Below are 23,540 nucleotides of genomic sequence, written 5' to 3'. Positions count from 1 at the left end.
TATGAATGAGGTCAAACATCTTGTAGGAAAAGGCAGAATAAGATACAACAAAGCTGAAGCTGAACAAGGATAAGCAAGAAATAAGACACACTCCATTTGCTCTTTTATCAGTTACAATAGCAGGTAATTAACAAAACAAGGGATTCCCCTATAAACATTACATTATCCATAACTTGTTAAAAAGACAGGACCTCAAATATCTTACAGCTCAAAAATCTTCAAAAGTTTTTAGGTGAGATTTTTTGCCTCTTGAAAACAATAGGTGAAGAAAACAAGGTGAACACAGTATATTATAATACAGTATATTATACATACCTCTTTCTCTTGAAAGTCTATATCTATCTACTGCATTTCCCCTTGGTTCCAGCCTACCCACCTACCCAATAAGTGAAACAAACCTTGTACAGTCTTTCTGGATGCTTGGACAGAACTGCTTACAATATGGTTGCAAATCTGAAGGTGTAGAGGGCTATAAAATGACTAATCATCTTTAAAAAAATCGATTAAGAAGATCAATGCATGTAAGACAGAATTTTGCCATAGGCTGGTGACCGGATGGGAAAAACAGAACTACTTGAACATTTAAAAGGTTCTTGAATTCTCTGGCACATCTGCCCTCCCAAAATCATACATTTTCAACTTCACTAAGAAAGAAACTTTCCTGAGTTTCGCTGTTCCACAGCTGCTCTTTGGAAAGAATGCTATTGGCACCACATCACCACAGCTTCTTGCTTCAGTGGTTTGGTCTGAAAACTCTTCAGAGCTGAGACCACATGTGCCTGTGTGGAATGTACAATAGGGTCCTCACCCTGAGTGAGAATTTGAGATCTACTGTAAAATTAATAATATATCTAGGAAGAAGGTGCTTATTATTCAGATTGGACTGGACAGTGTTAGCAGATGACAGAACCCACACTGCTCCAAAGGCTGGAGCAGCCTCACATATTGAGCCCTGCCCAGCCCAACATCCAAAGGTTTCAAAGCCCTGCATTACTTCAGCATACACTTTGAAACTTTGTTGTTGAATAACTTTGTGAGTGAACTCCAGTACTTCTGGGATCACAGACCTAGACAAACAAACCAAAGTCCAAAAAGAGATAATGACCTGAGCAAAGGGCACAATGTCCATCAGGGAAAAAAGGAAGAAAGCAGAATAAATAAGGTCTAGACTTGGAGACCTTAAGGATCTGGCTTGGCACGGTTTCCAGAGAGGAAAATGAGTGTGGGTTATGTACTGTCAGTGTTTGTGAGGGAGCTGCCTGGTCCTGTTCTCTTTGCTGGGATCTTTATGCCCGTGACTTTGCTCCTGCTGCTGCTAATTGTCTACTTCAGGATCAAACTAAGAGAAGGTGAGTCAAGACTTGGGGACAAAGACCGGGAGGGAGACAAACCTTCTCTAATTCAATAGGCAACTTAGGCTTGTACCATTAACTAAACTGAAGACAACTACGATCAGAAACAATTTTATAAAGTTGTATTTTAGACCATTTCATGTTTGAAAAACACAAAGTATTTGTTTAAAACTTGAATTGACCCACATTTAAAATGCCATAGTTTTATATACTATATTACACTATAGGATATTTTACTGTTTTACATTATAGAAGGGGCAACCAGAACAACAAAAAAGGCAGTTAAAGTACAGATAATTTTCTTCTGTGCTTACACTGTGCAAGTCTTCAGTGAGACAGGTAGCAGCAGTTACACCCTATAAGTAATTGGGCTTTGAGAATGCATCTATGTTCTTTCAAAAGTATGTATTTGCTCTTATTTTGTACCTAAGAGCACATTTGCCATGCTGCCTTTTCTATTTTTAAATCAGCTTAAACTCACTTCAAAAATCCATCTTCTGAGTAAAACAAAACCAAAACCCTGATCCCAATGCAAATGTGCGGTGACTGTAACACATGTGTACTGAGAATTAAGGCTGCTCACTGGGCCCAAGTGTAGGGAGTTTCCTTTAGACAGGAACATCCTGTACCTTAGACCATCCAGTCTCGATGGGATGATCTTCATGCCCTCCAGATTCGGGTCCCAGCTGCAGCAGCAGATCCACACATGCTCTTGCTTTAGGGTTCCAGCTGCCAAAGCCAGCCTTGGGGCACATTCAAACCCGAGGCCTCAACCATTCTTTCCTGCAGCTCTTTGAAACAGCACTCTTGCTGACACTGGCCTAATCTTGTTCCTCAGATTCTCTGTCTTTTGATCATTTTATCTATACGGAGTGTCAGGAGAGCTAAGAGGACAGCCCAGGTTTTCTCTGTAAACTGCAGATGCCTCTTGATACAGCTTGGTGAGAACCATGCCTGGGACAATGTTTCACAATGCTTCTCCCACTGCAGGTTTCAGCTCTGGCAGAGCAGGCTGGGGCAGACAGGCCAGTCCTGTCCACAGGGCTCTGCAGATCTCCTGAGGCCTCTCACTGAGCTGGCCTGCGGTGCACCAGCCCAGCAGGAGAAGCACCCACCAGTGCAAGGCCAGGACAGAAATCTCACAGGAAATCTCACTGTAATATGTGCACTCAGATTTTACTCTATCATGAAAATTTGGCCACTTTATATAAGAAAGGTCATGTACAGCCAGAAATGTAAAATAAACGATCTTCCTGTTTTGTGCAAGTGTCCAGGCAGGCTTTAACAGAGGAAAGGTGTTTGCATACGAGCACAGACCTCAAGCTACCTTCAGGCTGCAAAAACTCGAACATTTCCTGTTCAAGATGTGCTTTCAGATGCTGAATTAATCTGCAAGGGAAGCCTGCTCCACATGTCTAACCCAGCCCTGCCTTGGGTTATAGATTATTCTTAGAGCAAGGTGCTGGTGGTTTTTCACACGCTAATAAAACAACAACAATAAACAGTGCAATGCCAAAACATTGTGCAATTCAGTATCTGTGAGGAAATAGGAAGGCTAAGTAACAGGAGATTAGTTTTCTTAATTGAAAGTGGTTGAAATGAAAGGAAGTGACATTATTACATTTGACTTCAGATAAAAGCAGATAAAATATTTTCCCTTTCAGTAAATTATATGAGCTCTGTGCTCATATAAAGTCAGACGGTTATTATGAAATAATACTGAGCGGCTACTGAACTCCCTGTTACCTGGTGATGCTTCCACTTTTCTATTCCAGCTAGGATGAAGCAAGCCAGGAAAAGCAGGTGGGCTACTGATCCCATCACTTCAGGTATTTTGCTGGGGCTCAGACAATACTTTCATTAAGCCAGATGAACCCATCTGAAAAAAAACCCACTGACATTTGCATTCGTGATGCATGATCAACTGCTGAAACAGACTGTCCTGCCTTTTTCTACAGCACTCATATCCTCCTTAGACACACTTTCTGCAGGTCTGTAAATAATCTACAGCACCAGATGTTTAATTCTGCTTCTCTTACAGCACAGAACATTTAGCCTTGGATTTGTAATGAGTTTAAGCAAGCAATGGTTTTGTAAATTTTCAGAGATTAGTAATCAAGGGTGTAAGAGAGAGGTGAATGAGGTAGTTGGCAGACTAATCTGCCAAAGGAATATTGCTGCTGTGCTTCTCTCTTTCAAAACCAAGAAGGATGCTTGAAGGGAATCATCTGGCTTTTCAATGCCTCAGGAAAGGAGACACTTTAGTTTGCAGATCACAGGTGTTCTGGCTGGGATTCTCAAGAGGATGCGAGATGAATTCCTGTCTGTGTAATACTTCAGGCATTGCATTCCCAGCTCTGTCTCCAAGAACTTTTTCTTGAGCTGAGACTGTCAGAACCAACCTACTGTTTTGGCCTCCAGCCAACTTACACAAAACATCCTGAGCAGCTCTCCCTGTACAAGCAAGTGGAGCCAGCTTTAGCTTAAGACCATCAGGTGAGAGAAATAGATAAGCCTGAGAATAGACTCCTTCAAATGCTATCTATCCTACAAAACAACAGAAATTCTGCAGGTTTCAGCTGTCCATTTTCCTAGATCTCTTCTATTGAAAAAAAAAAAAAAGAAAAAAAAAGAAAAAAAGGAAATTTTTATTACTAAAATCAAGGCTGACTTGCTTCATTGTTAAATAAGCATTTAATTTTTCTCTGTGCAGCGAGAGAGAAGCTCTGCATAAATATATCAATATATAAATACTTATAAATAAAACCAAATCATCTAACAAAAACAGCCCACATTTCTTCTGCAAAATGACAAGTATTTTATGGGGTTTTAATTTTTTTTTTTTTGTTTCTCCATCCTTCTTCAAATAATCTCCAAACCTCCAACAGCATGGTCATGTTCTGAAGATGTCCAGTTATGTGGGCAGCAAGCATTTTTCTGCTCTGTCTGTACCACAGGCAGCATCAGGAGGATCAGGCCAGATCAAGGTTCTCACAGCACAGTTGTGTAAAGCAGAACATGAATTGCTAGTGTAAACTAACTATGCTCTTTGCTGTTGTTTAAGGGTTTTATTCTGATTGAAAGCTGTGGAGGCGAATGAAAACAGAGCATTTCTGCTGATGTCAATAGTTCCTGCTAGTGCTTCACTGGGTATAGTAACAGCCCCAGACTTACACTCAGAAGATTTTCCTCTAGGATCATGGACCAACTAATAACAGTGTACACTTTAGACACCTTCACCTTAGCAAGATTAGTTCTTATTAATATAAGCCAGCTCTTTTTCTTTATAAAAACTAACCATAAGAAATCAGCATATTCTTATGGAATTTTTGTGTTGTTTGGGTTATTTTTCAGTTGAGGAGGAAATTGCCATGGCACAAGATTCTAGGAATGCCTTCATGAATCACCGTGGCCAGTGGAAGAAGCCCAGGAGATCCGGACAAAAAGCGAACAGATACAGGAACTCAAGGACATTTAAGGGAGCTTCATGTCTCAGGAAGCAAGCTTAAACCCAGTACTCAGCCCTGCAGGCTTAACAATAACCAGCTGTAAATAAATACCACACGTGAAAACAAAACTGAAGAGGAGAAGCCAGTGCTGTGCCATCCTAATGAAACAGCTGCTGCTATTCAGAGTTCTTGCAAGTGGCACTTTGAGCAGCCCAGCAGAGACCAGAGGCCTCCTGCAATGAGCTGCCTTGGTTCCCTTGTGTGGCCCAGGATTTGGGGGCAGGGACAGAGCCCTGATCACCAGCCCCACCCTGGCCTACCAAGGAGAAAGGATACAACAAGCTCCTGAGAGAGCTGAGCTGGCACATCCAAGGCAGGCAGCCTTATGAAATCGAGATGCATAAATAACAAGCTGATATCAAGCACCGACATCTGGGAAACTGAAAAGGGTTTTGAAGGGGAAGTGACATTTATTAGCTTGTACACTTCAGGAAAGACTGTGGGTTTTGTAAAGTATTCTTTCCACAGAATTAGGAAGCAAAATGTAACAGTAGCAGGAAACAAAAGGATTTCTCTCTGCTGACCAAAAATGCTGAATTTTGAAACCATGGAAAGATTTAGTTAGTATTCTGTAAAACAGCTATTATTCTCCTTTAAGGACAAATCAAATGGATGACTTTTGCAAATAAACTGCAGAAGCATGGGATTATGTTTTTTGTGAGTAAATAGACATGCATTTTTAAAAAAAAAAAAATCTTCCTTCCGGCTGCCCTGTAGCCGTAGATGCACAGTTTTAAGGGCATCTCAGATTGCCTGTGGCTGATGGCCCACAACAATGCAACTCAAACAGTTTGCAAGTACAACTGGCTGTTAGCTTCTCTGATTCTGACTCTCAAGTTTAAACCCAAACTGGCAAGGAATGAGAAGTGACTGTCATTACTGTCCTCAGTGTTTACTGTCTTTGTCTTCTAATGGTTGCTGTCTGCAATTACCTTTCAAAAAAGCTATTTATCATTACTCATTCTGTGAGAGTGGATAATGCCTTTTCTAAGATTATGTGCGGTTTTGCAGAGTTTCAGTTCTCATAGACTTTTAAGAACTCCTTGGAATAATTTTATAGAAATACTTAATAGGACCATGACCACAGGTTTAAAAAACACTGTAATTTATCAAAGTCTGCGGAGAAAAAAAAGAATTTAAACAGCAAGTACCCTTACACACTCTCCCCCATTTTAATACTTTCCAAATTCAAAAAGATAATTCATCACACTGGTTTATATCTGTGCAAATAACACAGAATACATTGCACAGGTGAAGAGGCAATTGTTTGGAAATGGAAACAATCTTTTGCAAGGAAGTTGAGACAGCTGTTGCAAAGAATTTACTTTCTACATTTAAGGAGGACACTGCCTTCTTAAAGCAGTGATCTGGGATACTGATCAGATGCAAAAGGAATTCTAACACACAGAATCCCAAACACTCACTCTCTCACTGCCCAAGAAAAGACTGGCCAGGACCACATGTAAAAAATACAGAATGAAAATTGATTTTGTTAATTCCACAGTGTGCCTGAGAATGGGGAGATTTGAAATGTCAAGAAGTGGTAACACTCTTGAACAGCACTTCATTGCAAAATAGTGGTATGGATACCAAAGACAACACTGTCCATAGACTCTGTGCCTTTGACAGAACTGCTTATTGAGCTGTAACTGCTAACATGTAGGAGGATCTGACATTCACGACTTAGCAACATGCAATGAAAATTCTCAGGCCTTGTTGTTTTCAGTTCCATTACTGAATAGTGTCAAGAAATATGTTTTCATACTACCAGCATAAAACACACCATACAACTCCTTCAAAACGAGAAAATACGTATTTAAGTAACACCACAGAACAACATCTTTGTCTAGATAAACTGTACAAGCACTCTCCAAACATATATGGAGAGTAATTGCAAGGAAATAACTTATCTTCAATTACTGCTGTCACTGAAGAGTCCTCTCTCTTCCTGTCTCTAGCAATAATGTGAAGTTAGACTCTACTCCACCCACAACCAGTAAGCATGTTTAAAACCTTCCTGCCTGTGACTGCTCCCCTTTCGCTTCCCAGAACAGAATTTTAGGTCTCAGCATTTAAGCTGGAAAGGTACTGAGAGAGATGGTAAAGTGACAAAGAATTGAGAAAGCACTTTTGGCTGGGGAATGACTGAAGAGAGTGATTGATAGGTGTCTGTTCCAAACTCTGCAGTGATGCTGTCCAAGGATGCTAGAGCAGGGGCAGGTTGAAAAGAAACAAAAAGTGCTTTTGGTTCTTTTTTTCCTTAAGAGACACAGAATGGGTTAAAATGCCTGCTAGAGGAAATTTTTTAAAAGCAATTAGCTAAAAATCCAAAGGCAGAGAAATACTGATAAAGACTGATACACCAGCAAGTATTCAAAAATTGCTCAAGGCTGGAAGAATATTTGGGAAAGTGCTACTTTCTAATATAGCAATCATAGCTACACACACCCCAAGGCAAATACCAGTAGCCTCAGAGACACAGATCTGGGAGAGCTAGTCACTTAGCCTGGCCCAGCAGACATTCATATAGACTTACCTTCAAAAACTCTGGTAGGATTTGCCTCAAACCAAACAGAATATTTTAACACTACAGGAATTATCACAGCATTTCCAATGCTTGCAATTTGTATTAATATTACTGCTCTATCTTTTTCCAAGTGCAGCATGAAAGCCCCAAACAACTGAGCAGCCTGAAAATCAAAAGTTTCAAATCTTCCAGAGATGTAGTCAATATTTTATTCCATCTGTTTGATGTCTTCTGTGGCCCAATTAAAAGTTACTATTCAGCTGGACTGTCAAATAGAAGAATACTTCAAGAAACACTTTGTATTATAGTTCCTCATTGCTTTGAGCAATAAACCTTTTGTTTAAAGTTTTTCATTGGAGTTGCATACCGGCTATTTACAAAAGCTTTATCTGACAAATTATCTGTAGAATGAGTACAACATTTATTATGAACCCTGAGGCTACCATTATTAAAAATGAAGATGTATTAAGTGGTTTTTTTGAAAGACCCACATGACTCACTTTAAGTAATTAAGCAGAATTAATTGCTATAATTGTATTTGAAATTGCCCATGTATTATAAAGCTGGTTTTTGAAGTGCCTTGAGAACAATTTCTTTTTTTGCACGTTGTAGTTTTTGCTGTAGGTATATTATATATAAAAAGGTAACAATGAGACTTCAGAATTGCACAATATTCCAGATAATTTGAATAATTACATACAACCTGAATCTGTAAACCTTGACTATTTTTATGACTGATCACACTTAGGGCTTAGGATTTTCCGCATGACAATGGCTCTTTAATTAGTACATATTTAATCAATGCAAGTGACAGCTATGCACAAGCTATGCTGACCTGAAAATACTATTAATTTTTCACTGACAAAAGGTCCACTTAGTATTTGAAGAAAGACATATCTCAGTGAAAATAATATTGTTTCAAGAATATTATATTTGCAGCTTTAAAGATTAAATACAAGTGCAATTAAACCAATATTGATCTAACTAATCAGACCAATCCAAAATCAATGAATTCAAGCAACATGCTGTCCACGCACCAAATGAGATCTGCAACTAATACTGCACCATATCAAAAATACCTTAAAGATTTTTATATAGCTTTTTCTTACACTTTTGTAGGAAAAATCCACTGAGACATCCTTCTAAATGCACGTGTGTCCATTTTGACCTACATTTACATATCCCCAACTTGCCACTTCTTTGACAACCTCCCTACTCACGCAGCATTGTGTCAGTGTTATCAGGGTGGATGGGGCTGTCTCCCCCTTTTTGAAAAGCAGAATATCTCTGGTTTTGAAGGAAAGCAGGTAAGACTGCTACCTGCTAATTCCCCAGGTAATGTGGATGCAGTTGAGAATGCCTGCAGATGAACAGAAATTACCATCTCTGTTACTGTTGTCATACGTTATCCAAACGACGCAGAGCCAAAGCCAAGGAGAACTTCTGTCATACAAGTGTGCTGACAGATGGCAGCCATCTAAACTGAGAATAGCACCAAAAATACACTGCTCAGAAGTGAAGGAGAATGTAGTCACAAGTTTTATGATTTGTTTTGTTATCTGAAAACCACAGTAGATGCTACCTCAATGAACTCAGTAGAACCACTTGTGGACTGGGGGGCATTTCAACCTCCAGTGTGATGTTCAAATCTCCTCTCTTTAGGCAGCTAAAGATTCTTCTTTTAACTACAGAAATCAGGAGTTTATTGGAAAATATTTAAAAAACACTGGTACTTAAGTACCGGGCAATTGTGCCACCGTTCTGGCAGCCCTGCAGACCACTTGCACTAATCCCTGTTTTTTAAGGCTCTGTGACCTCTAAAACTGCAGTTCAGAAGTAATCTGCTCACTTCAAATATCCTCCCAGTTTATGTCTGAGTGCCAAAAGCCATACAGAGAATAAACAACTTTATTTTATAACAGAATTACAGAAAGCAAAATATCACTTAATACAACTTTAAGCTACTATAAATCTAATTTGGCATTTTAACTATACACAGAGTCAACAGCAAAAAAAAAAAACCCAAACAAACAACCCCCCAGCAAGAACAAATTAAAAATAAACCCCAATATAATTAACAGGTTTTTGCCATGGCAGTCTCAACTGACGGTACTCTCGTACTACTTTATGAGTGGAGTTCATCTTATTCATCTTATTGATCTTTTATTCAGTAGCCTAAAAACCTGCATTAACCATTAGAGGAAGCATGTGAAACATATACCTTCTCTGTAACAGAAATGTCAGTTCTAACATGGAGACACACTGAGGTTTAATAGCAAGTGAGCATTCTACACATGTATCCAAACAATGGAAGTACTGAAATTGGGACACGGTAAGAAAAAAAAAGCACTACGGTTTTAAGCTGCCTAGATCATCTCTTGTTGGAAAAAGAGAAAGATATTTTGTTCTTCCTTCTTTCCTTATCTGGAATGCTGCAGACAGCAAAAAGTCTGCAAAAAGTTGAGCATTGGCACCAAAGTGCAAAAAGAACACAGTGCTCAGTCAGAAGAAATCTGTCTGCAACTCCTTCTCCTCTACAGACTGCCACACCAGCTCTGCTCCACAGAGAGGAGAACCTTGGAAAAGAAAGAGTTACAGAGATACCAGTATAAAATTTATCCAAAGAAATATATTTTTTCAAATTTTAGCAAATGTTTTATTTTTATAAAAAACTTCATTATGTGATATCATATATTTACCTGAATAATCTGAAAAAAATTCTGTAAATTACTCCAGTAAGAGATTTCACTTGAAATATCTGAAAAAACTATATCTAAATTAGTAAAGATCCTCCTTCCTGCACAATTATCACCTACTCCAGTGAACAATGATTTCCAGACTTTTGTTCACTTTCATATAATTAAGAATCAATTTCAAAAATACAAGTATTTGTGCAAAAGAAGATCATACCCTCTAGAACTTCATTTAAAAAAACCCCAAACTCTAAGATTGTTAAGAAGTGGTTATAAAAATAAACAAGAAAGACTGTAAGGGAATATAGACCAAAGATGTTAAAAGGAGTTTGGTATTGGCATTTAAGTCGTGAACATCTGGTCATTGTTGCTAGGCCTGGTGGATTCAGTGGAGTCATGATGACTTGGAATGACTACAGTTCTTCATGGTCAGTGACATTTATATTTCTGGAAGAAAAAATGATACGAAAGGTTACATAAGCAGTTCTAACCAATACTATGTCAGTGTCACATTAGAATCAGAAAGTAACTTTCTCAATGCAGGGTTCTTGGGTTTTTTTTTACAAGAAGGGAAGGTTATTTAATTTAAAAAATGTTGCATTGACCAAAACTCCCTTCAGTCATTAGGCATACAGTAATACACTTTTTCCAAGTACTCATCTTGCTTTAGAGCATTTCTTCTCTTCCCAAAATTCTCATGTTATTTTAATTGCAACCCCTTGACAGTTTACTGAAAATTTTAATTCACAACCTAGAATATAAACAAAAAAGGAAGGTACTTGTTCAATTCAGTCATCCTTCAGAATCAGAATGCAGTGTCTTTTACTTTTATTAGAGAAAACAAGTCTACACCAAGAATTCTGCTGTAGTCATCAGAGCTTTCGTTGCCTCAGAAACAACTATGCAAAATTCATTGCATGACTCCATTGCCTTAGCACAGGAGAGCAAAAGGCTCTTGACAGATAGTCAAGGCACTTCAGGGGGCTTTCTTTTGTTTAGATGACTAAATTTTCCCCCTAAAGTTGAACTGAAAGGCATCAAACAAGTCTCCAGGTCTGACACAAAAGTAGCATGGAGAAATGTCATTTTTTATTCTCTCACAAGCATTGAAGACCAGGAACCTGTTAAGCAATTGACAAACTCAGACAAGAACAAATGACACACTCCAGTCCTTTGCAAACAACCATTCCACAAGGTCTATGTTTCTCAAAAATGCAAAAATAAAAAAAAAAAAAAGGCCCTCAGACAATGGAAGGAATTCTTTGAATGCTTTTTTCCCCCAATAAAATTTTTACAAAGTAGTTAAATATTTGATGAAGGAAGAGAATCAACTTTGCAGCTGGTCGCTAATGTAGAAACATAGTGCAAACCTGCTAAAACAATTTTTTCCTCCCATGATCCAGTCCCCTCTCAAAAGATGTAATTACTTCTAAGGGTATATTGTGTTGAACACTGATTGAAGATTAAGGTAGCATGAAGAACCTGCCACATTCTACACCCTTGTAAGAGAAGAGGCAATCCCTGCTTGCAAGACCTTTAAATTCACACTGATTAATAATGAATTCAAAACGTGATGGTAGCACACAGACTAGTAAAACCCTGCAAATCCAAACCATCTGTTCTGCTGTCTCAGTGTATCTTTCTACCTTAGATCCTGTGATGGAAGTGCTGAAAATATGCAAGGGTTGGTTTGAGTGTGCACGTTTAATGTTGCTGTGTACCAAGGGACCAATGAAATCACCCAAAGCACAGGCATTCTCCTTACTTCTAACAGCCCTCACAAAACTGATGTGCATTTCTCCAAGCCCTCTAGAACATTTATGTGATGTGGGGACTCATCAACCCCCCTATCTCACAGTTCAGTATAGTTCCCTGTCCTCCCCTGTGCTTTTAAACCCAAACTGGAGCATACATGTTATACTCATTCTCAGTGTCACTAAGCAACAAAGGCATGAAACAAACCCAACTGAATGCTGAAATAAAGGTACAATGAAAAAACAGACGTTTGTGCAGTGTTTCTTATTTTTGGTGCTTTTCCCCAACTCTCCCTCACAAGCAACCCCACCTCCAGTGTTATTTTTGGTTTCTAGCATTATCTAATGTGAAAATAATTTCAAAAAGTATTAGTGCTAAAACATGAATATCCAGGTCAGTGCTCATCTAGCACTTCAGAATGTGACCCACGTTTTCTCCTGGTTTGTACATTTATGAAAAAAAATACTGATTTCTTTTTCAAACACAAAATAATCTGACCAAATGTGAAGAAATTTTCTGGAGGCAGCCCAAACTCAGTTCTACTGCGTTTTACGTCCTGAAAAGTTATGTAAATTCACATGCTGAGAAGCTCAGAGGAAAAACTAGCCAGAAAATACTGTCTGAACACACATGACCAAAACAAACATTGCAGTTCTAGCACAATCTGTATGAGGTCAGGAAGGGAATTGGAACCACTTTGACAGAGAAGCTGGATAAAATTCCTGTCTGCAAGCAGAGGGCAGGCAATCCTACTCGCATCCTCATTCTCCATGGCACTCAACATTGCTGCTCTCTGCTGCACACAGCAGGAGCTCAGGACAAACTCTCAGGAGGGTTATGTGTAGAGTGATGAGACCCAAGAGTTCTGCAAGCAGATGTGAAAAGCTCTTGAACCAACACCCCCCCTGCCACAAGCAGTCTCTTAACTGACCATATCCCTGTCAACATCTGGCAATGGGTATTAGCTCTCCCCTTCCTCATCCACACACAGGCACTCTCACTACTACCCACTTGTTAAGAAAAGAGACACTTGTGGGTAGATTAAATAAACTAAAGCTTTAGTCTATGTCTTTCAGCTAAAAATATGCATCTGTGATCAGACAGCTCAGGAAGAGTCCCATTCCTTGACAACAGTCATATTCCATGGAACAGCATTCAATAGATGCACTTCATATCCTCTCAACTGATACTTGAATCTTTTCTCTTCTGGATGGCAGAAGTGATACTCAACAGTTCCATCTTCAGCTTTTAGGAAATTCAGGAACAGCAATAAATTTGATCTTTTTAACACGACGGATTATCAGGATTATGTGAAAAACACCCTCCCCTCTAGTAGCTTCCACCAAATTTGGAATCTAGTCAGTGTCTCATTTTTCATATATTCCTGGCACTTCATGGCTGTGCTCAAGTCTGCTACAGCTGCAGGTTGAAATTTATAATGGCTACTTTCCTTGGGTAAAGAATTTTGTTCAATACTAAGGGAACGCCTGCCTGCACAGGACATAGAAGTCTCTTGTCCATGGGCCAAAATCACCATTGTATAAAATACTGGGAAATAAGAATCATGACTACTCTCATTTCTCTTAAATATATAAAATTTATTTCTTTTACCTTGTCTGCCCCTACATCAACATTGATCAAAGTGCATAGTAAAAGCTTGAAGTTGTACTAAGACAACTTTCCTTGAGATGGTCCAATAACACCACTGCTCTTCTAGCCAGATACAGAGGCTGGTCAGTAAAAAATCAGGGGTCTCCTAATGAAGGTTTAAACCACTGGTTTTTACATTTCCTTAAAAATCTCTCCCACTGATATACCCATCTATCCATTAACAAAATATTTTTCTTGAATCTAGATCTACCATTAAGAAAACCATCAATTTTGAAAAAAACCTGAAGCTCTAGTCTCATATCAACAGCGTGACAAGCACAGGAAACCTGAAGCTTTACACCCCCAAATGGTTACAGAGCTTTAAGGCTTTAGTCTATAATGAGGGCAAGAGCAGATTTATTCAGTGTTCATCCTGCTCTTTCTATTGAATACATGAAGGAGAACCATATTGTGTTTTTTTCCTTTTCTATCCTCAACCTAGAAAGGAGAACCTAACAAATTAACATGACTTCAAACAGCTTTTTCAACTGATAAAAGGCTTTAAAACTTCATTTTCCAATACAGTGACCTTCTTGCCTGGGAAAATGATAAAAGGCCAAAAATTTCAGTGTGTTTAGGATTAAGGATTAGCTGACTAAACTGAAACGTCCAAGTGTGTCCTTTCACTACTGAAAACTACACAGTCTTCCCACTAAACAAGCAAGATGTTAAGCAAGAACTATAATTGTGCAGGTAAACAGAAAAGTGTGACACATCCTTCATATTTTGCAGAAATAGCCCAAATCCACTTCAATACAAACTATAACAACTTGACCAGACATCGCAGAAAATGCTGTGAGAGTATGGTGACAAAACTGGGAGACATATTTAGGAACATTTGCAACTGAAATTAATGTCATATTAGACCTAAGATAAAAATTCTTATACTAAAAGTCTTCTATTAGCCCCTGTTTCAAGTCACCCTTCTGGAATCCTTATATTAAAGATGCCCCATATTTTTCAGCTGCAAAGACATGAATGGAACAGCAAACTGAAGCCACATTTTCCTGTGTTAATTATCTGCATAAGCTTACCTGAAGTATTTGCTCAAGAGCATTTTTGATTTTAGTCTTCGTCTTCCTCAGCAAGTTCAGTTTCTTTGTGCACCACCACTCTCGTCACAGACATGTCAGGGTGCTGTTCTTTGGCTTCTTTGATTGCCTGTGCCAGGGCCTGCAGAGGTATTTGAAACATGGAACTTAACAAAACCAAGAGGACGTGCACGTGGGGCCAGAGAATGGAAGAGTACCTTTGGAAAATTTGGCTATAATTTTTCAGAACTGTAAATCCCTGAACTTGAGATCAAAGGTAAAAAAACCAACCCCCAAACCAAACCAATTCCCAAAACAGAAAACCCAAAATAAAGAAAAAAACATCCCATCATATTAAAATTTACCAAGATTTCCAGGAAGTAACAAGTAACCATAAAGTTTTAAGATAACTTTCTAGCTCATCTTAGGTTAAAAAAAGTATTTCTATATCCCAGAACTTTTTGAATTTCTGCAAAGGATCTAAAAAATACCCCTTTACAAGAGTTTAAGATAGTACAGAAAAACAAGTGTGCCCTTCAGTTTCCTGAACAAAACAGAAAGACACTTTGGAATGTACACAAAGTTTGGTACTGAAACTCTGGAATAAGATCATAACAAATTTCTCAGCACAAGAATCCCATTTTTCTCCTTGTACTAGTTTAAGAGAAATTTCTCTAGCTTTATTCAGGGAAGTGTAAATGCAAATATCATTCAGTTGCTTATAATCCCTCTCCATTTTAATAAATTTTATCACTTAAGAGATGTACCAATATAGCCAGTTGGATCAGATGACCATCATAAGTCCCTTCCAACTGAAATGTAATATTTCATTCTACATCATAGTCAACCACACAAGAGCACACTCTGAATCATTACAGGTGAAATAGCAACTGGGGCTTTCTCTTTCTTGCCCACATCCTACTACACATCTTATTTCAGTGAGCTGTATTACTGCTGGAACCTAACACAAGAAAAAAAACAGAAGCAACAGTTCACCTGCTCACCTTAGTACCAAATGCAACTAACCCCCCCCCCACCAAAATACTAGAAGGAGCAAGAAAAATATAATGCAATAAAAAGGTTTATCATAATTTAGAAAAGTGACTATTATTTCCTGAGCTAGCTACATGTATTAAGTGAGAGAAGATATAACTACCTCTGAAGAGAGACTGAAAACACGAGCATTAGGCACCCTAAGCATTATGTGACACTGAATTTGAAATCCTACTAAGGGAATATGTACAGGACACATAATGTGTATTGGTACAATACTGATATTTGCTGTTCATTAGCAATCAAACCATAAACAATTAAAAAACCCTAAGACTCTATCTGGTAAATAACAACAACATTCATATTCTAGAACTTGACACTGAAATATTTTTTTTCTATTGAAAACTATTTTAGTAATATAGGGAGCTAATAGACAAAATAGAAAACATCCAGCATGTAGTCTGGGCATTTAAGAAGCTTCATATTCACTCAAGAAAAGTGGTAGATATTTCTTAAATCTCTTAAAAGCTGCTCACTGCTGTTTTAAACTTCAGTAATTAAAACTGAATTTTGTACTTCCTTTTTTTATAATTTCATTTTTTACTTCATTATTCACTTATCACAAATAAAAGAAGGGCTTTGAGAATTGTCTGGTATATTACAGCTGTTTTGTGACCTTTCCAGACATTTGAAGTGCACTGAATGGGTGTCAAGGCAAACAAGATCCATTCATGCTTGATGCTAAGCAGCCCTGTCATTTAATTATGAGTTTCAAGAAGAGATTCAACTTGCCAAAAGACACTTCCTGGACATAAATAAAAATATGAAAGTAAATTCCTTGAAAATTCTGACTATATTACAATTCAAAAGTTAAACTTTTATGTTGATTTGAGAAGCCTTCATGAAGTTAGAAATATTTTCACTGCAAGGTAGGCTTTTCCATTTGCATTAATCAATGACTGTTGATTGCTTTTGTTCCTACAGTTTCTTAGATTAAAAAAACTCTGTGTAATCATCACTACAAAGACTAGATAATTGACTTTTCTCAATTATTTTCCTGTGTAGTGCTCAAATTCAGCCTTATTAATTTGGCACGTAGAAGGTGATCTTAACCTTAGTTACTAAGATATTGTAAAATACTGCTTTAGTACTGATGGAGATAAAAGGTACAGACAATTACAGCATATCAACAATTACTTTTGTTACACATAATTCTACAAATATTGGCCAAAACTTAATATTTAAATTTAAGCAGTTAGTGTTCTAATGTATTTCAAAGCTTTCAATCAAAATGAGTGCTGCATTCAGATGCTGCTGAAACAATGCAGTAGAGACTCCCATCTATCCAGATCAGCATATCAAAATAAGATTATTTCAGTAATGTTTTTCCTCCCAGTATAAAAGCTGCACCAAATAAACTGGGTCTTTTCCAAAAAGAGTAATCCCTCTAAAAATAGCAAAAACCCATTCACATGATCTATGATGCAAATTTACAAATGCTGTTTATCTTTCACATACATTTAAAAGGTTTCTTAACAGCAAAACACAACTATTTAATAACTATGCCACAATTAACAGCCTCAGGATCTTTCTCTATAGTTTTGTTCAATTTTTCTATCTTTCTCTTACTTCAGATTTCTGAAACATCATCTAGATCTCACCAGACTACAAAACCCACATTTTAAGTGTTAAGTTTGCATACTCACCTCATCATGGTCAATATCTGCATCTCCGGTAATGACAATGCGCTTCTCAATTCTTGTTTCCGATACACCACCTTTTACCATCTACAGACGTCGGAAAAATAAAAAATAAAAACAAACAAAAAACCACCCCTGTAATTATTCAGTATTTTCACAAAGCACAGCCTTCTGTTCCATTGAAGCAAATAGATTTTTGTGTCTGAGTTGCAATTAGTAGTAAATGTGTTCAGTGCTAAATCATCCTCTCCTTTTTCAGCTATACAGGTTGGTCACCTTCTAGTAATTGTAAATCTGATAAAAATCAAGCAATAGAGAATTACTCCTGTTACTAGAGCCCATGTGTGGCAAATTGTAATTCCAGCTTCTTCTGCCATATAAATCTGGCAACATGGAAATTCCAAGAGTCTTCTTTTATTTCAACACATCTATCATGGGCCTTTCCATAGTCATAATCATCATCATACAATGATTTGGTTTTCAGTTCTGTCATTCAAGGACCTTCATCAGATATTTTCAACATATTTCACACTGCTGAGTTTTGCGCTTTTATCCTTCACTTCTTATTCTGAAGAAGTGATTATGTGATTAAAACACCTCAGCTTATAAAAACATTCTCACAGAAATAACATCATTTGCCTTTTAAATCAGCCCGAGTATGAGAAAAGAATAAACTACACTACAACCAGGGAAGAGCTAAGATGACTCTGTTAGGAACATCATTAGAATATTAAAACTATTTGGGAAGGTCCCTTTATCAGTAATGAACAGTTTGCAAGATAAAATAAAAAGTCAGCTTAGAAAATTCAAACAATCTTGTTACTGACTGTTTATCATCAATTCAAAAAACATAAGGATCTGCTGCATCATGGTAATTCCAGTAACTTTTCAGTAGAAGACAAGACTGAAACCATTTTCTTTAATTGCTCCTTCCAAGAAGCAAGACTATTTGACATCTGAACTTGACAAGAAAATGTACACTTCCAGTCAAAACTGTGATTCAATTCACTGAAGAAAGATTTTTTCCTAAAATGGTAATGCCTTAATGATTCCCAAAAGGAGCAGGAGTCTGAAAAGGATCTTTTGACTAGTCTTTATAACAAACGTATTTTTAACATATGTCTTTTTAATTCCGAGCTTACTTTATTTCATATGACTCACTTTCCAACATTATTCTTCCACTATCATTTTGTGCATATGACTTTCAATCTTCAGAATATTTAAATCTTTAGAAAATATATCCAGTGAGCAGTGAATTATTATTCAATTCTCTCATGTTGTAAAACTTCTGTATCTTGGAGGAGGGAGAGAGAATCCTGAATTCCCACTTTGCTTCCCTTTTCCATTTTTCTTTACCCTAAATAATTCTTTCTATAATTTTCTTAGTAAATATGCTAAGAGTTCAAATAGGAGTTAAAAACTGTGTTATTTAGGCATGCCTAAAATTTGACAAATATTTACATAAATTAGTAATAACAACAATCATCATCATGCTTTGGTAGTTCTAACACACTCTGGCACGAAACATTCCATGTTTCATGTTTTCATGAAAGAGATGGGATGTCCTGTTAAGACTGAGTTTTCCTTTCCTTTTCAAGCATGGAATGCAGAGGAAGTAATTCAGCATCCAAACAGGCTTGCAAAGTAATCTGACAGAATAATCTGTTTTTAAGTATACTCTAAACCTAGAAGCACAAGGATGATGAACACAAAGTCTGGGAAACATTGTTTCAGTTCATCTTGGTGTCATTAACAGGTCTCCTATGGACCTCAGACAAGTTGGTGACACTAGCAAAGATTCTGTAGGATATCAGTGGTTGAGGACAGGGCTGAACCTGTAAAAATTTTGTTACATACTCATTTGTTCAATACTGAAATAAGGCCTATATGAACTACTGAAAAACTACTAATCATACTTTTCCATCTCTACATGTCCTATTCCCAGCTATTCCTGCTTATTGATTAGGACTTCTATCTTCAAAACCTGTACAGAAAGATTTAATTTTCACACATGCCTGGAATGAATCCCTTCCATTTCAAGTTAGTTCTCCTCAATTAATTAGCACATATACAAGAAACTTCATGCAAAATTGTATTTTGAGGGTCCGGTGTCTTTTTTTTTAATTAGGACATGAAATATAATTTACCTTTGTGATGTGTGTAGTTGTGGTAGTAGAAATGGACTCTGATGTAATTGTCTGTGCACTCACCAGCACACCAGCGTCACCAGCAGCATTTCCATCAAGCTATCAAAAAAAAAAATGCATCGCTGTATATTGGCATTTAAAAAACTTTGTTTTCACAGGAAAAAAGGCCAGTTTTCCCACTAAACACATTCTTTAATTCAGCTAGAACTGAAATCTAAAGAGAACCCAGCCAAGTTTGCAGAGTCAGGTAAGGCCATTATTATGGCCCTTTCCTGTGGAGAATTCATGCTCACAGTTATGCGTTCCTTTCAAGAGAAATGAGATATTTTAATCAAGTTTCCAAAACTGGATTAAAATGAGTTATACTTTTGTAGTCAGCAACTAAGTCTTTATATAGCAAAAGAAAATTGAAACCTCTTAAGTAATATGGTTTTGTAACACTGCCCTTATCTAATTCATAGCCAAAGTATAAGATTATCTGCTAGGAAAAAACTATACGCTTTTGAAAAGCACATTATCTATGTTGATCTACATAACTGTAATAAGAAGAGGACTGCAAACGAACCCATCACCATACCTGTGAAGATTCATATGTGATAGTTTTAGTTTCTGTTTGAACAATTGGAATTTCTTTAGTGGAGATTTCAGTTCTCTGTGTGGCATCTGAAATGGTTACCATCTCTGTTTTCACTACTGGAGGCTGTGATGCAAGAAATAAACAATCAATTCAAAAGACAGAAGAAGATTTGTAAAGTGGACCAAGAAAACACAACCAAAAGCTCAAGAAACGCATAACAGTAAGATAAATATTTGACTGACTTCCCATACAAAAGCATGCAATAAATAAGCAAAATGATATGAAGATTAATACATCAGCCTTCTAGGATATCCATAACATTCTAGGAAAATCTAATCTTCTAATAACCTTGTCAAAGTTCAGTGTTTCAGCCAACAGTAAATACCAAAGAGCAACTGCTAAAACAAAGCTGCAACACGTGTACTAAAAATGTGTAAAAGCACCACTAAGAAAAAAATAAAAATCTTAGTTTGCATAAAGAAATTGACAGCTACATCAGACACATAAACTTTGTATTAGAACTAATCTGGGAAAATACCTATCACTCCTCAGTCTGCAAATCAGGACTAGAAATTCCATAAAAGTTTAACTTTTTAATATGTACTACTTCTGGAAAAGAAAAGCTTTTGCACACTGGATTTTAAACAGTCTAAATTTTTCTCTAAGTCAATGACTTCTTTTGACAAAGATTCTAAAACGCTACTTCAACAATTTGAACTAGTGGTGTTCTCTGCAATATTACAAACAAAGCAATTAATCTGGGGTCTGTAAGCTAGTGAACTCATTCCTTATCTTACTGGAGTAGATTTTCATTAGATTTAAGAACTAAAGCCTTTTGATATTTTTCAGATGCATCAGCTTCTGTCTTATATTGATTTTATATACACATAGGGCAAAATCCCAGGAAAAAACCCAAACACCCTTTTGTGCTTGCACACACAGCAGCCCTTCTTCCCCTCTCTCCAAACTATCTACGCTTTTAGGAAGTGTGGGAACGTGTAAATTTTAAAAGTCTGATAAACTAATTCTTTCACATCATTAATCAGAACAGCTATGTATGCAAAAGACAACAGAAGAAAGAATGTGAGTTGTTTCAATTAAAAAAGTGAAGAAAAAAAATTTGCCTCCATTACAAGAACAAGCAGGTAGAGAACTACAAAAAAACTCACCAAACTGGTGAAAAATTCAGCAGAAGATCATGATAAATTTGTAAAGACATACATGCCTGACTTTCATTTTTTCCTTTTCTGCTTCTTTATCACTTGCCCAGTAATGAACTCTTCAACCTTGTTTGGCTTAAAACAACTGGTTGCGACAGGAACTCAATCATGCTTCCTAAATATCTACTGCACTAGAAGACTTCAGACAAACATTGTGATAACACAGAGCCTCACCACTTAACAGTGCAGTGCTCTCACCCTCTGCAATTTCTAGCCATACATATTCTAACCTACAAATTCATACTGTTTTGTTGAAGGAGGGGAAAAAAGGCAAGAAAAGTAGTCAGTAGTAGTACGCGGAAAAAAGAAATAAAAATTTCTGACAGGTGCCTTCTAATTTCAATTTGCAATAGTTTTCCAATCACAATTATATGTCATGGACTTGTCAAAAACAGTTGACAAATAGACAAGACAAGACTTAAAACACTGGAAACACGTAAATAATAAATACACATTACATATGTGCATATAAAATATGGAGGAGATAAAAAAAGAGATCTCAGTCTTCGGAAGGTTTGCCTTTACTGGTGATTTTCACTCAGTTCTAGCAAAAAGTCAGAAACCATAACTGAGGGAGACAGAATTTCACTGCTCATCAATGGTTTCCCCTTCCAAATGATCTGAATCTTGTTGGATGCCAGAAGACGTGGAGGAATAGGAGAAGAAGAAAGGCAGGCATATTTTCACCCCAAGAAATAGCTCTGCTTAATCTAGTTGTTATACTGTTCTACCATTTACCTCAGAACAACAAATTAATTGTGGTGCAACATCAATGTCAATATGAGACACATCTCCATTGAGTTTCAGCTGTTCCTCCTCTTTTTCTTCACCTACATCTTGCTTAATTTGCTCTGACAAATTCTTCTCTTCTGTAGCTACAGTAACTGTATTGTCCTGGACCAAATCTTCAGCTGTAACTTGTGTGTGCTCAACTGGTACATTTAGTTTACTGCCTTCTGGTATGGCTTCCACATGCTGCGTATTTTCTTCTTGTTCTTTCCTTTTCATGTCTTCCTCTTCTTCCTGTTCTTCCCTGATGACTTCCTCAATTGCCCTATGATGTGGATGGTATTCTCCCACCTCTTCATCCTCACTCTCACTACTACTGCTGCTGCTGCTACTATCTGATGGCAATGACGAAGAGTCCTTTTTTGACACGTGCTCCACCTTACATGTCTCCCCAGCATCAGTGGCAACTTGCATTTTCCCTTTGTTGGTTTCGTCTACGACTAGTGTTTCTTCTATCCCAAACTCTGCCTGCTTCTTCTCCTCCACTATGTCCAGAGTCTCATGTGAACTCTGCACAAAAAACATGGATGAGGATAAACAAAAGAAGAGTATATGAATAAATTAAAATGATGAAAATAAAATTAGCCAATAGCTGGGTCATGTCATATGGAAGACAAAAGATGATTGTGATGGTTAACTGAAAAAAGAAAGAAGGAAAGAATGAAGATGGATTGGAAGAGTTAGAGCCAAATTTAGTCATGGAAAAAATCTGCAGAACCTTATCAGCATCGCTGACTCCAGTACAAGGCCCTTCTGCTCTGGAAGCATGTCTCTGTGAAACAAAAAGCAATCAGAGGACAATAATCAATGCATAACCCTTTTCAACAGTGCAACAACCTCCAAGCAAGCTTTTAAGAATGCGTACACACGATACTAGAGAGATGCTATATATTCACTGCAAGATGCTAGTTGCCTTACACTTCATCTAAATATTCAATCAAAAGCAGGTAAGAATTATGGAAATTATTATGGGTGTAAGAATTGAATTATGAAAGCCTGAAAATAAAAAGCATGAATGTACTAGCCAGTGATGCTACCGAGGCAGCTATTTCTCTCAGTTAAAATCAGGAATTAAGAATAAATAATATTAAACAAAAGTAAACAGAAAAAATAATGCTCTACTACCAGTTTGCCATAATTTAAAAAACAGTAAAAGGGCATTACTGCAAGGTTTTATTAGTTGTTTATCTTTGGTCTATTACTTTATGCAACTTAATAGATAATGAGAGGAAGACTGCTTAGAGTAGTACGTTGTCAGAGTAGCAAGACATGATTATAAAAGAAGGTCCTATAAGAATTCAGCTTGGAGCCACAAAGCAGCTTTACTAGTATTTGTTCCATAACAAAATAATGACAGCTATCTGAAAGCCCGCAGTAAATGATGTATTAGTATCAGGTTTTTTTAATCGAACATACATTTAGCGAACAGTCTGCAGCAAAATTAAGAGCCCAAATGAAAGGAATACAAAAACCAACACACCATCTGTGACTTAATCCTAGCTTTTACGGCTGTTTACCTAGCGCAGCACCTACGGAGCGTAACCTTAGCCCAGCACTGATTCCTCCCTGCTTCTGGCGCGCTGCAGGTGCAGAGTTA

The 23,540-nt window shown here is 37.3% G+C and overlaps 2 protein-coding genes across 29 annotated transcripts in view; one reads left to right on the top strand and one right to left on the bottom strand.

Annotated features, from left to right (window-relative positions):
- Positions 1–1,090: 1,090 nt before the first annotated feature.
- Positions 1,091–9,836, top strand: SMLR1 (small leucine rich protein 1). Its single transcript, XM_074537811.1, has 2 exons — positions 1,091–1,349; positions 4,707–9,836. The coding sequence occupies exons 1-2, from the start codon at positions 1,217–1,219 to the stop codon at positions 4,859–4,861; spliced, it is 288 nt and encodes a 95-aa protein (XP_074393912.1). The 5' UTR covers positions 1,091–1,216; the 3' UTR covers positions 4,862–9,836.
- Positions 9,279–23,540, bottom strand: part of EPB41L2 (erythrocyte membrane protein band 4.1 like 2) — a 108,699-nt gene continuing 94,437 nt past the window's right edge. For 18 of the 28 annotated variants that reach the window (XM_014271675.3, XM_014271678.3, XM_014271677.3 and 15 more), the window contains 7 exons: positions 22,662–22,715; positions 21,893–22,453; positions 19,935–20,057; positions 19,358–19,456; positions 17,217–17,297; positions 14,521–14,659; positions 9,279–10,528 (listed from right to left, as the gene is read on the bottom strand). In XM_014271675.3, coding sequence (XP_014127150.1) covers positions 14,552–14,659; positions 17,217–17,297; positions 19,358–19,456; positions 19,935–20,057; positions 21,893–22,453; positions 22,662–22,715 — 1,026 coding nt within the window. In that variant the 3' untranslated portion in view covers positions 9,279–10,528; positions 14,521–14,551. The remainder of the gene's footprint in view (positions 10,529–14,520; positions 14,660–17,216; positions 17,298–19,357; positions 19,457–19,934; positions 20,058–21,892; positions 22,454–22,661; positions 22,716–23,540) is intronic. The other 10 variants (XM_014271683.3, XM_014271686.3, XM_014271688.3 and 7 more) reach the window with 3 other exon arrangements.

This window comes from Zonotrichia albicollis, chromosome 3 (assembly GCF_047830755.1).
Source record: "Zonotrichia albicollis isolate bZonAlb1 chromosome 3, bZonAlb1.hap1, whole genome shotgun sequence".
In the NCBI taxonomy this organism is placed as follows: domain Eukaryota; kingdom Metazoa; phylum Chordata; class Aves; order Passeriformes; family Passerellidae; genus Zonotrichia; species Zonotrichia albicollis.
Note: the sequence above shows the minus strand (reverse complement) of the source record. Positions and strands in the feature narration are given on the sequence as shown.